Below are 15,053 nucleotides of genomic sequence, written 5' to 3' on the forward strand. Positions count from 1 at the left end.
AAATTTTGCATTGAAAATTGATTGACGTATAACTTCTGAACGGTTTATTCTACGTGAAACGTATTTAGGACATTTTGTCAGCCATGTCTGTAGATGATGTGTATCAATTTTGGTGACATTCCAATGAACGGTCTAGGAGGAGTTGCGCCGTTTTCGTGGCCATGCATTTCGCACAAAAGTGAAATTACCTCACTTCCTGTTGGGCGTGGCTAATGCATTGGCATTACATTTTTGTCCGGCTTAGTGAGATACATATGCGTACCAAATGGCATGCCACTACTACAAACTACATGGCAACCAGGCACCTTAATGCGGGAGGCCAAAATCACAATGAGTTAGGGGGCGCTATAGAGGCCCTGAGGCCCGCCTGGATCTGGGCTTCTGGTTCTCAGTAGCGGTGGGAGTCTAAGAAAAAGGAGCCAAATTTCGTGCGATGTCGACCATGGCAAGCGCCCCAAAAAGGGTCTTGTAAAGAGTTTGCTTGCCAAGTTTGACAAATCAGAAGCTGCAATATCATTTCTGCCATAACCCGCACCCCCAGGGGCGAAAGTGCACAAAATTTGGCGTACATGTCAGGTGAGCTATGAAGAGTTTGCGTATGAAGTTTGATGACAATTGAGTAAAAAGAAGATGAGATATAGATTTTTGAAGAATAAATTTTTTGGTTTTTCCCATGTCAGTAGGTGGCGCTATGCTGTACATGAGTGATTATGAAATGGAAAAATAAGTGTCCACAACAGCAACGCACTATCACAAGGTAGTGGTGTAAAGGAAAAGCATTATGGAATAATTTACCAAAAACCCGTTTTGGAGAAATTGCGTCGGCCAAAAACAGCGCCCCCCATGGACGAAAATTCCCAAAATGTGGTATACATGACATGGGAGGTAGTAAGAGGGTGGCCGTGAAGTTTGACCAAATTTGAGGAAAGATTGGATTTTTTGCCCAAAAATAGCGCCCCCAGTGGCGAAATATCACAGAAATTGGGTAACATGTCCGAACCCCAATGAGTGATTAGGGTGTGAAGTATGAGCAGTGTTGAGCAATTAGAAGATTTGTTATGAATTTTTTAGCATGTAAAATTTTGAAGTGAAAATTGATTGACGTATAACTTCTGAACGGTTTATCCTACGTGAAATGTATTTAGTAACTTTTGTCAGCCATGTCTGTAGATGATATGTATCAATTTTGGTGACATTCCTATGAACGGTCTAGGAGGAGATGCGCCGTCTTCGTGGCCATGCATTTCACACAAAAGTGAAATTACCTCACTTCCTGTTGGGCGTGGCTAATGCATTGGCATTACATTTTTGTCCGGCCTAGTGAGATACATATGCATACCAAATGGCATGCCACTACTACAAACTATATGGCAACCAGGCACCTTAATGCGGGAGGCCAAAATCACAACGACTTAGGGGGCGCTATAGAGGCCCTGAGCCCCGGCCAAGTGTGGGCTTTTGGTTCTGAGTAGCGGTGGCAATTCTCGGAAGTGGCGCCAAATTTCGCGCGTTTTCGCCCATGGCAAGCGCCCCGAAAATGGCCCAACAGCGGAGAAAAATAAAGAAGAAGAATAATTAAAGCCGCAAGCGGCCTCGACGGGCCCTCGCGCCAGCGGCCAAGGGGGTCGGGGGCATGCGTCCCCGCGAAATACCTTCCACAGCTTCCTCGGCAAGAGACATTACTCCCACAATGGCGACAAAGCACAGAATTGGACACATGGCAACAATAGGGTCTCGCAGTGGACGGTGCTCGGGGCCTAATAATTATAGCGAAAGTGCACAAAATTTGGCGTATATGTCAGGTGAGCTATGAAGAGTTTGCGTATGAAGTTTGATGACAAGTGAGTAAATAGAAGATGAGATGTAGATTTTTGAAGAATAAATTTTTTGGTTTTTCCCATGTCAGTAGGTGGCGCTATGCTGTACATGAGCGATTATGAGTTGGAGAAATAAGTGTCTACAACAGTAACGGACTATCACTAGGTAGTGGTGTGAAGGAAAAGCATTATGGAATTATTTCCCAAAAACCCGTTTTGGAGCAATTGCGTCGGCCAAAAACAGCGCCCCCCCATCGACGAAAATTCCCCAAATGTGGTATACATGACATGGGAGGTAGTAAGAGGGTGGCCGTGAAGTTTGACCAAATTTGAGGAAAGATTGGATTTTTTGCCCAAAAATAGCGCCCCCAGTGGCGAAACATCACAGAAATTGGGTAACATGTCAGAAGCCCAATGAGTGATTTGCGTGTGAAGTATGAGCAGTTTTGAGCAATTAGAAGATTTGTAATGAATTTTTAAGCATGTAAAATTCTGCATTGAAAATTGATTGACGTATAACTTCTGAACGGTTAACCCTACGTGAAACGTATTTAGCAGCTTGTGTCAGCCATGTCTGTAGATGATGTGTATCAATTTTGGTGACTTTCCTATGAACGGTCTAGGAGGAGTTGCGCCGTCTTCGTGGCCATGCATTTCGCACAAAAGTGAAATTACCTCACTTCCTGTTGGGCGTGGCTAATGCATTGGCATTACATTTTTGTCCGGCTTAGTGAGATACAAAAGCGTACCAAAGGGCATGCCACTACTACAAACTACATGGCAACCAGGCACCTTAATGTGAGAGGCAAAAATCACAACACGTTAGGGGGCGCTATAGAGGCCCTGAGGCCCGCCTGGATCTGGGCCTCTGGTTCTCAGTAGCGGTGGCAGTCCAAGAAAAAGGGGCAAAATTTCAAGCGTTGTCGACCATGGCAAGCGCACCAATAAGGGTCCTGTAAAGAGTTTGCTTGCCAAGTTTGACAAATCAGAAGCTGCAATATCATTTTTGCCATAACCAGCACCCCCAGTGGCGAAAGTGCACAAAATTTGGCGTATATGTCAGGTGAGCTATGAAGAGTTTGCGTATGAAGTTTGATGACAATTGAGTAAATAGAAGATGAGACATAGATTTTTGAAGAATAAATTTTTTGGTTTTTCCCATGTCAGTAGGTGGCGCTATGCTGTACATGAGCGATTATGAGATGGAAAAATAAGTGTCTACAACAGCAACATACTATCACAAGGAAGTGGTGTGAAGGAAAAGCATAATGGAATTATTTACCAAAAACCCGTTTTGGAGAAATGGCGTCTGCCAAAAACAGCGCCCCCCATGGACGAAAATTCCCAAAATGTGGTATACATGACATGGGAGGTAGTAAGAGGGTGGCCGTGAAGTTTGACCAAATTTGAGGAAAGATTGGATTTTTTGCCCAAAAATAGCGCCCCCAGTGGCGAAACATCACAGAAATTGGGTAACATGTCAGAAGCCCAATGACTGATTTGCGTGTGAAGTATGAGCAGTTTTGAGCAATTAGAAGATTTGTTATGAATTTTTTAGCATGTAAAATTTTGAAGTGAAAATTGATTGACGTATAACTTCTGAACGGTTTATCCTACGTGAAACGTATTTAGTAACTTTTGTCAGCCATGTCTGTAGATGATGTGTATCAATTTTGGTGACATTCCTATGAACGGTCTAGGAGGAGTTGCGCCGTCTTCGTGGAAATGCATTTCGCACAAAAGTGAAATTACCTCACTTCCTGTTGGGCGTGGCTAATGCATTGGCATTACATTTTTGTCCGGGTTAGTGAGATACATATGCAGACCAAATGGCATGCCACTACTACAAACTACATGGCACCCAGGCACCTTAATGCGGGAGGCCAAAATCACAACGACTTAGGGGGCGCTATAGAGGCCCTGAGCCCCGGCCAAGTTTGGGCTTTTGGTTCTGAGTAGCGGTGGCAATTCTCGGAACTGGTGCCAAATTTCGTGCGTTTTCGCCCATGGCAAGCGCCCCGAAAATGGCCCAACAGCGGAGAAAAATAAAGAAGAAGACGGAAGAAGAATAATAATAGTGAACTCTTACAAGAACAATAGGGCCTTCGCCCAGTAGGGCTCGGGCCCTAATAATAGTGAACTCTTACAAGAACAATAGGGCCTTCGCCCTATAGGGCTCGGGCCCTAATAATAGTGAACTCTTACAAGAACAATAGGGCCTTCGCCCTATAGGGCTCGGGCCCTAATAATGGATGACTGCTGCTTTACTGCATCCATGATATCTCGTCACTTATTTAAAGATGGCGCCCTCTCGCGGTCTTGCTATTGTTGTTGGTCTTAACAACTCCGCACCCCTGCTGACGTAAGCAGTTCTTTCCTCTAGCCCAACAAAGAGCTGGTGCTACCCTGGAACCGGTTTTACTGGCCCAGAGCCAGTTCTTTGTCAGTGGAAACAGAAAACCCGGTTCCAAACTAAGCCCTGGCCCCAAACCAGCCCTGGAACTGATTTGGTGGAAAAGGGGTATTAAAGGTGAAGCCGCTTCCTTATTTGACACAGAAAACCCAGATTGGTTTCAAACAACTCAGGCATAAAAAACTCAACAAGGAGTGACAAGCACGAAAAATCCTTAAAGAACAGAACAGATTAAGAGCAAAGAGAGCTGAAACTTTGTTTCTGTTATCAGAGGAACACAGTCCTGTGCAAAATATTTATATATCTTTTTTTTTGTTATATCATCCACCTCTAGGTTTATTAATATTAAAAAAATATATATATATATATCACTGCGTTATGACATACCGGCTGCACTGATTCAGTTACAGCTTGCCAGATTTGTATAAAACACCCACAACCTACACACTAAATAATTTTAAACTCAAACATTACCCTGTCTGTCATGACGCAGATCAGGTTTTTTTTTTTTAAACCTAGAGGTGGATGATATAACAAAAAAACCCGATATATAAATATTCTCAAACAGTACTGTTCAAAAGTCTTGGCACCCTATTGTTTTCTTCATACAAACTTAGTTATAGATTTCTATTTTATGATTTCTACATTATTGAGTAATGAACCTACAGTCTGAGAGAGTTCTACACAAACACACTGAACTTTACAACAGCTGCATGCATGTGAAATGGAAATAAATCAACTAAGGCAGGAAAAACTATTTTGAATAAAATTGTTATTGTCCATTACAAGTAAAAAGTAACCAATAACCAAACTTAATAATAAACTTAATCAATAACCAAACTTCAACTCAATGTGTGATCTTCATTTTATGTTGCAATTCACAAATATTCTATGGTTTCCCGAAAAAAAATTAGTACTCGCAAAATAGGAGGCAAGTGATAATATTGGGGGGCAAGTGGGTTTAAAAGTTAATGTCGAGCCCTGCAAACTCGAAAAATTCCATCCAACACACACAGACTGACAGTGCAGACTGAACAAAGTTGTTGTTGGTTGGAGTTGGTCAGCGTTTGTCTGGGCAGTGTGCAACCACCTTAAGACAGGGGTTCTTAACTTAAAGGTCCCATGGCATGAAATTTTCACTTTCTGATGTTTTTTAACGTTAAAATGAGTTCCTCTGACCTTCTTAAGTCACCCCAGTGGCTAGAAATGTCATAATGTGTAAACCAAACTATGCCCACCCTTTGTCAACATTTGAGAATGGCGCGTCAAAATGGCGCGTTGATAGGCTCTTCCCTTTACTACGTCAGCAAGGGAGATGATCCCCACGCCCCCCCCTCTGGATTCCCACCCACTGTATGGATTGCCCGCCCAGCTCAAAAGTTGCCACCATAGATACGTCACTTCAATTTTGTAGTGAGGAGACCATAGAGGACACAACAACATGGCACCACCTAAGCGAGCGAAACATGGAAATTGCGCTGTACATGGATGTGACAACACAGAAAGGAGTCTGTTTTTACTGCCGACGGGAGAGCCCCTGAAGACGCAGTGGCTTAATTTTATTTACTCCAATAATACGCCGTCGAGTCTACCTAAGACGGTGTATGTTTGTCGGAAGCATTTTCCTGATGAATGTTTCCACAACTTGGGACAGTACAGGGCAGGTTTTGCACATCAACTGTCACTGAAGCCTGGGTCCGTACCAAGCATCCCTGCCGCATCAGCCACAAACAGCGAACAAGTAAGTGTATAACTGTTAAGTCGTTTTGCCGTGTTTTAAAATCGGTGCGTTAGCCTTGCAATGGCTACATTAGCTGTGCAGCTAACTGCTTCCTGCAGTTAGCCAGGTACTCTGCGCTACAAAACCAAAAAGCATGCAGCATGCTCTGTTAAACTGAGTTTAGTCTGGAAATTGACTGTAACTTATGAGCTTATGTTTGACTATTGCTCCGCAATGCATGTCTTCTGTTGGATAAGCGATATGTTGCTGTAGTTGCTGCTTCTATCCTCTTTGGTTATGGAGTGCGTGTTCAAGCCTAGGGTATTATACGTTCGTAAACTACCACTCCGAACACTCTCACACTCTGTTCTCTGTCACGTTGAGTTTACGAAAGGAGTCCGAGGGAGAACGGGGTTTTGTCTTAGCAGTGTGGCTACAGGCGCTGACAGCAGCGAGTATGTGTGTGCGCAGCTTGGTCAAGCCCCTCCCCCCATGGCCCGCCCCCACTCTCTACCCTTCCCCGCCTCCATGCTTCTCATTAGCAAAACGACGCACTGGGAAAAGGGCTGAAATGGGGCTTTCTCCCAGGAGGCTATATCTACGAGGGTTCATTTCGAGAAAGGCTGCGGATATAACATCTGGAAACCTCCACGAACCCGTTTAAAGCATCAACAAACCACCATGCCATGGGTCCTTTAAGCCCTGGCGACCACCTGCCCTGAACAGTTTAAAGTTTTCCCTACTGCCAACCCAACTGATCCAACTGATTATGAGGTCCTTAACAAGCTGGGTCAGATGTGTTGGGGGTAGGAAAAACTTCAAACTATGCAGGGCAGAGTGTCCCTAAGACAGGAGTTTTGAAACCCTGCTGTAAGGGGTCTGTTGCTGCAAAATGTTGTCATTCAGACTTAAGCCTAACTTACCTCGGATATGAACAAGTTTAAGCATTTTACCTGGGCATCTGGGTGCTCTGGTCTCTCTGCAGTCCTCTTGCTCTTCCATTTATTGACATTCTCCTGGTCATTGACAGTTTGGCCTGGTTGAACTGTGGACAGTTCAATTCGAGAGTGGAATTGGTACTTTCCACTGTTGTGATCATAGCAGTAGTAAATGCCCGTGTTGGCATCATAATACAGCTGACTGCTCTGAAAACAGAAAAACAAAACAAAACACAAAACAGAAAATTAGGTTCGGACAAACTCCCACCTTATACAGTGCTCAGCGTAAATGAGTACACCCCCTTTGAAAAGTAACATTTTAAACAATCTCAATGAACACAAACAATTTCCAAAATGTTGACAATGACAGCACCAAATCTTCTAGGCATGGAATGAACAAGTTGGCGACATTTTGCAACATCAATCTTTTTCCATTCTTCAACAATGACCTCTTTTAGTGACTGGATGCTGGATGGAGAGTGATGCTCAACTTGTCTCTTCAGAATTCCCCAAAGAAAATAATTTCTTTACACTACAAAGGTGAAGGCTACAAGAAGATCAGCAAAGCTTTACTTATCAGTCAGAATACTGTAGCAAAAGTGGTACAAAAATTTAAGAAAGATGGAACTGCAGCCATCTCACAGAGACGTCCAGGTCGTCCACGGAAGTTAACACCTCAACAGGAGCGTCTTCTGATGAGAAGGGTTGAAGAAAATCAGCATGCAAGTTCACTGCAGTTATCTAAAGAAGTAGAAAGCCAAACTGGGGCGACTATTTCCCGTGACACAATATGGCGTACACTGCAGAGGAATGGCATGCATGGATGCCGTCCACGAAAGAAGCTTCTCCTAAAGCCCGGGCACAAAAAAGCCCGCCTAGAGTTTGCCAGGGCCCATGCTGACAAAGATGAAGACTACTGGGACTCTATACTCTGGAGTGATGAGACCAAGATAAATGTTTTTGGAACTGATGGCTTCAAAACTGTATGGCGTTGCAAAGGTGAGGAATACAAAGAAAAATGCATGGTGCCTACAGTGAAACATGGTGGTGGCAGTGTCCTTATGTGGGGCTGCATGAGTGCTGCTGGTGTCGGGGAGCTGCATTTCATTGATGGCATCATGAATTCACAGATGTATTGCTCTATACTGAAAGAGAAGATGCTACCATCACTCCGTGCCCTTGGTTGTCGTGCACTTTTCCAACATGACAATGACCCTAAACACACACCGAAGGCCACTGTTGGATTTCTGAAGAAGAACAGGGTGAAAGTGATTCAGTGGCCAAGTATGTCTCTTGATCTGAACCCAACTGAACACCTATGGGGAATTCTGAAGAGACAAGTTGAGCATCACTCTCCATCCAGCATCCAGTCACTAAAAGAGGTCATTGTTGAAGAATGGAAAAAGATTGATGTTGCAAAATGTCGCCAACTTGTTCATTCCACGCCTAGAAGACTTGGTGCTGTCATTAAAAAATCATGGAGGCCATACAAAGTACTAGATGTAGTAGTTTTTGTTGTGGGGTGTACTCATTTTTGCACCACCCTAATTTGAGTAAAACTGAAAAATGTATAATCTAAGTTATATTATTAACCTTACTTTCACGGTATAAGTTAAACAGATGTTATATTAAACTTTGTCTTGTCAACATTTTGGAAATTGTTTGTGTTCATTGAGATATTGCTTAAAATGTTACTTTTCAAAGGGGGTGTACTCATTTATGCTGAGCACTGTATGTAAATCTTTGGCCACAACTGTAGTTATACTGTTGAGGAAATACTGCAAAGTCACACCTGTTTACAAGAAACCTTCTGTTTATATTCTTACACTACAGGTAAAAAAAATGCCATAATTTCACAAGTACAGTGAAGCATATTTAAGAGAAGATCCAGATATACAGGGTGGGATTGTCAGGGCTGTATGAGGGCAGCATACCGAGTCGTAGTAGAAGCCAGTGGAATGGTCATAGTACATTCCTGAGCTCTCATCAAAAACAAAGCCTGTCTGAGTGACGGCCTCTTCTGCTGTAGCTCTCAACATTGCCGCTATGGATGAGCTGCTGCTGTCAACAACCTCTCTCACACACACACAAACACACACACACAAAGAGAGAGAGAGAGCGCATTACTGTACTTGTAAAGTCTTACCTTTTAGATAGGCCCTATATTTTTTTTACTTACTTAGAATTCAAAGTGTTGGAAACAACTGCCTTGTTCTGACTTTTACTGTTAATATACTGGAGGTACAAAATTGTATCTGCTCTAACAGACTAGTGCTCAAAGGACAGACCAACTTGTGGAAAAGATAATTATGTCCTTTGCTGTGCATTTTATATGCATCATCCTGTACTGATACTGATGTCTTGCAAAAGTATTCATCCCCCTTGGTGTTTGTTCTGTTTTGTCGCACTACAAGATGGAATTAAAATGGATTTTTGGAGGGTTGGCACCATTTGATTTACACAACATGCATACAACTTTAAAGGTGCAAATTGTTGTTTTATTGTGACAAACAATAATTAAGATGAAAAAACAGAAATCTGGAGCGTGCATAGGTATTCACCCCCTTTCGTATGAAACCCCTAAATAAGAACTGGTCCAACCAATTCACTTCATAAGTCACATAATTAGTTGATTAAGATCCACCTGTGTGCAATCAAAGTGTCACATGATCTGTCACATGATGTCTGTATAAATCAACCTGTTCTGGAAGGACCCTGACTCTGCAACACTACTAAGCAAGCAACATGAAAACCAAGGAGCCTCCAAGCAGGTCAGAGACAAAGTTGTGGAGAAGTATAGATCAGGGTTGGATTATAAAAATATCCCAAACTTTCAATAACCCATGGAGCACCATTAAATCCATTATAGCAAAATAGAAAGAATATGGCACCACTACAAACCTGACAAGAGAAGGACGCCCACGAAAACTCACAGACCGGGCAAGGAGGGCATTAATCAGAGATGCGACAAAGACACCAAAGATAACACTGAAAGAGCTGCAAAGATCCACAGCGGAGATGGGAGTATCTGTCCATAGGACCACTTTAAGCCGTACACTCCACAGAGCGGGGCTTTATGGAAGAGTGGCCAGAAAAAAGCCATTGCTTAAGAAAACTCGTTTGGAGTTTGCCCAACAGCATGTGGCAGACTCCCCAAACACATGGAAGAACATTCTCTGGTCAAATGAGACTAAAACTGATATTTTTGGCCATCATGGGAAACACCACATGTGGTGCAAACCCAACACTTTCCAACACCCTGAGAACACCATTTCTACAGTGAAGCATGGTGGTAGCAGAATCATGCTGTGGGGATGTTTTTCATCTGCACGGACAGGAAAGCTGGTCAGGACTGAAGGAAAGATGAATGGCACTAAATACAGGGCAATTCTAAAGGAAAACCTGTTTGAGTCAGCCAGAGGTTTGAGAATGGGATGAAGGTTCATTTCCAGCAGGACAATGACTCTAAACATACTGCTAAAGCTACACTGGAGCGGTTTAAAGGGAAACATTTAAATGTCTTGGAATGGCCTAGTCAAAGCCCAGACCTCAATCCAATTGAGAATCTGTGGCATAATTTGAAGATTGCTGTACACCAACAGATGTGCTAAGCTAATAGAGACATACCCCAAGAGACTTGCAGCTGTAGTTGCAGCAAAAGGTGGCTCTACAAAGTATTAACTTTTTTTTTTGGGGGGGGGGGGGAGAATACCTGTGCACACTCCAGATTTCTGTTTTTTCAACTTAATTATTGTTTGTGTCACAGTAAAACAACAATTTTCACCTTTAAAGTGGTAGGCATGCTGTGTAAATCAAATGGTGCTAACCCCCCAAAAATCCATTTTAATTCCAGCTTGTAATGCAACAAAAAAAGGACAAACACCAAGGGGGATGAATACTTTTGCAAGACACTATGTTTGTTTTTACCATACAGTGCTTTACTACTTTACATGCTGTACTATATTTTCAGAAAAAAAAATAAAATTCTGCACATGCAGATGGTGACCAGCATAAATGTCAAGTAGCTGAAGAAGCGTGTGTAAGAGTATCACTGCGTAATCACTCATTATAATAGCACATACACTGCTGTTACCTCTGTCTCAGCCATGTTGGTCACATCGTCTGACTGCTCGAGACTGGCTGCTGCTGTATCTGATGTAACCGGATACATATCAGCGGTCTCCTGAATTTCTGTAGCAGTGTTCATCATGGGTTCTGCAGCAGCCTGATAGTATCCACTATAGTAATAACTGTAATCTAAAAAAAAAAAAAAACAACAGTTAGCACAATCATGATTTATTGACCAAGTACACCTGTGTAGACAGAATTTGAATCAGTTTGTTGAGCTCTCACACTGCTCATTTAGTCATTATAAAAAGTTAACATGGCCAAGAACAAAAACACTCATAATATAAAGCCTTATTTGGCTTGGACTAGTATGACAGTGAGGATGTGTCATTATTATTGGAGTATTTCTGGGATTTTAGTAACACCCAAATCTGTCATGTTAGTAATTTAGAGAGGGAATTTTTACACACTTTACATGCACAAGTCTGAAAAGACTGTCATTTTCCTTCCTATGGAGGACTTTCACATGACATCATCTCAACAGCGGATTTGTTCATGCGGCCATGCTGCCGGGCAAGCTTTGTGTTTGACAACGACCGGCACAAATGTACATGAGTGACTGTAAGCAAACATCTACAGAAACTTTAAATTTCATCCAAAAGAACAATGCCAGAGACCTGCAGTTCTTTTGGATGTAATAACAGACGTGGAGATGAGCCTTTTCTCACTTTTCACCGCTTCCCGGCAAACAAAGACAGACACAAAAAATAGGAAGTTAAACAGGAAGATTGGACACCAGCAAAGCATTCCTGTGTGTGGAGAACATTTTACATCAGGTTAGTATGAAAGCTCTGTGCTGTTTTTAACAGGCTGCATAGTCTGGTACTACTCAGTACAGTCTACTGGTACATATACAAGCGTCACACGTAGCAGCTCTACTGCACTACAAAAAAAAAGGCAAATGTATGAATGTTAAAATGTAGATGTGGGCTTTGGACACAATATATTTTATCAGCCCTGATGCTTGGCTAGACTAGCAGCATGTTTGTTATGTACTGATAATGTAGACGCAGCTAAATACCATATAAAAATGCTAGATCTAGGCCCTGGCTTTTTTATTACTATTAGAAGTCCATGTTTGAGCTTACCTTTGTCATAATAAGGTATTTTTCTTTATTGGGAATTTCCCGTCTTGAAATATCGGTAGGCATCTGTATTTTCATATGCCTTTAGCATCTCTGGTGTACTTAGAAGTCCAAACACTAAATAGTTCAGGATGTTGAAGTATCGCAAATCCGGTAGCTGGTTTGCCACACACTTTTCAAGTGGAATAAAAATGTTGGTGGGTAAACTATATGGATTCTGTGATGCCTGTATGTTTCAACTTTTCGATGTAGCGCAATCTGCTGGTATAATCTAAATTGGTTATCGCTTCAGAGAAATTGTACTGACTGCAGTCCTCTCGATTTTTTTCATTACCTGTTGTGGCCATGGTTATTTGTTTGCCTGGCAATTTGGCGGATACTGCGTGATAAACAAAAATCGGTGACGCCAGTGAAAGTCCTCGAAATGGGGAAGCCATGGCCTAACGGTTAGAGAAGCATCTTTGGGACCAAAAGGTCGCCGGTTCAATTCCCTGGACCAACAGGAATGGCTGAAGGGCCCTTGAGCAAGGCACCTAACCTCTAACTGCTCCCCAGTATGTTAGTATGGTATGGGTATGTTGTACGTCGCTCTGGATAAGAGCGTCTGCTAAATGCCTATAATGTAATGTAAAATGATTAGTAGAAATAACTCCCCAGTAACATATCTCCCATTTGAACATGTAAATCAGTCAAGATTCCATTAGATACTGTGGGAAGAGAGGTTTTCCCCACTCTTTTCTATTGTCTCCTGATGAAACCAACATGACCAAGTACTGGCAGTTTAAAATGCAGAACAATTAAATACAGATGACATTTAAAAGAATGTGTCAGAAAATTAACATGTGGATATTACTTTAGTTATGGAGTTCCTAGAATAGGTATAGCCTATGTACATACTATGATCATGTAATGACACACTAATGATCAGGCGCAACTCGCACAACCATGCACCCTACAACAGGCTGTTATAACCAAAACAATAAGTTTGTATTGCAATGAGGTGTACATAGTACACATGGAATTTCTATGTTATGACTATGAAAACACTCCCGTCTCTGATATATAGACAAAAAAGAGTAACTTAATTCAGCACGGGGACCAAAGGCCATGTTGTACTCTCCGGTAGAAAAGCACTAAATGTCACTGCTGGCTTGAGAACAGTCCTAAAGTTAGAATCTGTGTGTGTGAGAGCACCTGTCTCAACCTGGATGTATTCCTCAGTCTGAGTCTCCGCTTCCACTCGGCTTTTCTCTTTCTTCTTCCGCTCATGAAGCTCGGCGCTCAGCTCCTCAACCTGCATCACACACAGGCACAGACAGAACACAATGTATAATCGGAGTGTAAAACACCTACTTATGACAGTAGTCATTTCAGTGTATGGACAACTCAATGAAGCATGCGTGTTACCTGCTGTCTTAGATCATGGTTGAAGCTCTCTGTGCTCCTCTGAAGCCTCAGACTTTGATCCAGCTGCTTCTGCACTCTCTTCAGTTCAATCTGACATTTCCCCAGCTCCTGCTGCAGGCTCCTCATCTCCATCTGCAGATCTGATACCTCTGACCCACTACTCTCCATCTTCTGACTTGCAACCTCTGACTCCAAACAAATTTCCTGCAAAACGGCTGACTCGGGGTTCGAGCCATCATCCTCTTTCAGGCTTGTCCCCTCAAACTTGGACGCTTCTTCCATCTGCAGGACAGGAATCTCATCTTCCTGGAAAACTGCTGGTTCCGACTTGCACTTATCCTCCAGAGAAACTGATTTTTCTTCCATTTGCAGAGTGTCATCTGTTTCCTTCTCCATGCTCCAGACTCTCTGAAACTAGCATTGAATAGAGGAGTAAATTTTGGTTGCTTTAAAACTCCTCTTTTTTTTTCATTACTTAGCAACAGCTCTCCTGTTCACCTCGGCCATGTCCTTTTGTTATTACATTATTAGCAGCATTAGTTTCATAAAATATTAATTGCTTATTTTAAACATTAGTAATATAAATATTTTATGGAAATAAACACAAAAAGTTCTTCCTAGCATGGGGCTCTTCCTTATAGCAGGTGAGTGTGTAGAAGAGATGGAGTCACTTTTTAGTTTCATAATTACAGACACATTTATCTCACCTTGTTTCTCTCAAGTCAAAATAGCTTGAATAGAATATCTACTAATATAATATCTACTTCGGTAACTGAATCACACAGTACAGTAGCTGAGCTGGGGTTAACGTTACCTGTACAGCAGTGCTATCTGTCTTAATAGCGTCTACGCAGTATGTAGTGTACTACATGCCCAATTTGACAGAAGGCTCTCGGCTAGATAAACACACCCTTTCAGCTAGTTTCACCCAAATTTATAGTCGCTTCATCTTTTCGATTGCTTTGTAAACCAATAATAAATGTCTTATGATTCATTTGCCTACGAATCTCACTCAAATATAATTTTGGCTAATGATAAAATGAGTAACAATGAGGAAACTTGATGTATTTATATTCCATGTCGATAAATGCCGCCATTTTCAGCTAAACAAATGTACGCGTCTTCTTCTTCTTTGGGTCTCATTGCAACGTTTACCCTTTGCGCGCAGTACTGCCACCTATTGTCCGTAATTGTACACTACCCGGCCAAAAAAGTCATACTGTATGTAATACTGTATGGGTTGTTTTACAATCAGGGTACAAAGTTTGTGTCACAGGGGTCCAAAATTCAAATTGATTCAAACTGGTTCTTGTACCAGTTTTTAAGTGAAGGACAAGTTAAAGAACAGATTTCAGGTCATTTTTTGACATACACTACCGTTCAAAAGACAATTTTGTGTTTTCCATGAAAAGTCATACTTTTATTTACCACCATAAGTTGTAAAATGAATAGAAAATACAGTCAAGACATTTTTCTGGCCATTTTGAGCATTTAATCGGCCCCACAAATGTGATGCTCCAGAAACTTAATCTGCTCAAAGGAAGG

General features: G+C 42.0%; 1 protein-coding gene across 2 annotated transcripts in view; it reads right to left on the reverse strand.

Moving 5' to 3' along the window:
* aggf1 (angiogenic factor with G patch and FHA domains 1) overlaps positions 1-14,619 on the reverse strand; it is a 56,258-nt gene extending 41,639 nt beyond the window's left edge. The window contains exons 1-6 of one of the 2 annotated variants that reach the window (XM_060935714.1): positions 14,323-14,619; positions 13,509-13,922; positions 13,296-13,395; positions 10,982-11,145; positions 8,823-8,960; positions 6,904-7,095 (exon numbers count right to left, since the gene is read on the reverse strand). In XM_060935714.1, the coding sequence (XP_060791697.1) occupies positions 6,904-7,095; positions 8,823-8,960; positions 10,982-11,145; positions 13,296-13,395; positions 13,509-13,904 (990 nt within the window). In that variant the 5' untranslated portion in view covers positions 13,905-13,922; positions 14,323-14,619. Of the gene's footprint in view, positions 1-6,903; positions 7,096-8,822; positions 8,961-10,981; positions 11,146-13,295; positions 13,396-13,508; positions 13,923-14,215 lie in introns of both variants that reach the window. The other variant, XM_060935715.1, reaches the window with a different exon arrangement.
* Between the last annotated feature and the right edge of the window lie 434 nt (positions 14,620-15,053).

This window comes from Neoarius graeffei, chromosome 12 (assembly GCF_027579695.1).
Source record: "Neoarius graeffei isolate fNeoGra1 chromosome 12, fNeoGra1.pri, whole genome shotgun sequence".
In the NCBI taxonomy this organism is placed as follows: Eukaryota; Metazoa; Chordata; class Actinopteri; order Siluriformes; family Ariidae; genus Neoarius; species Neoarius graeffei.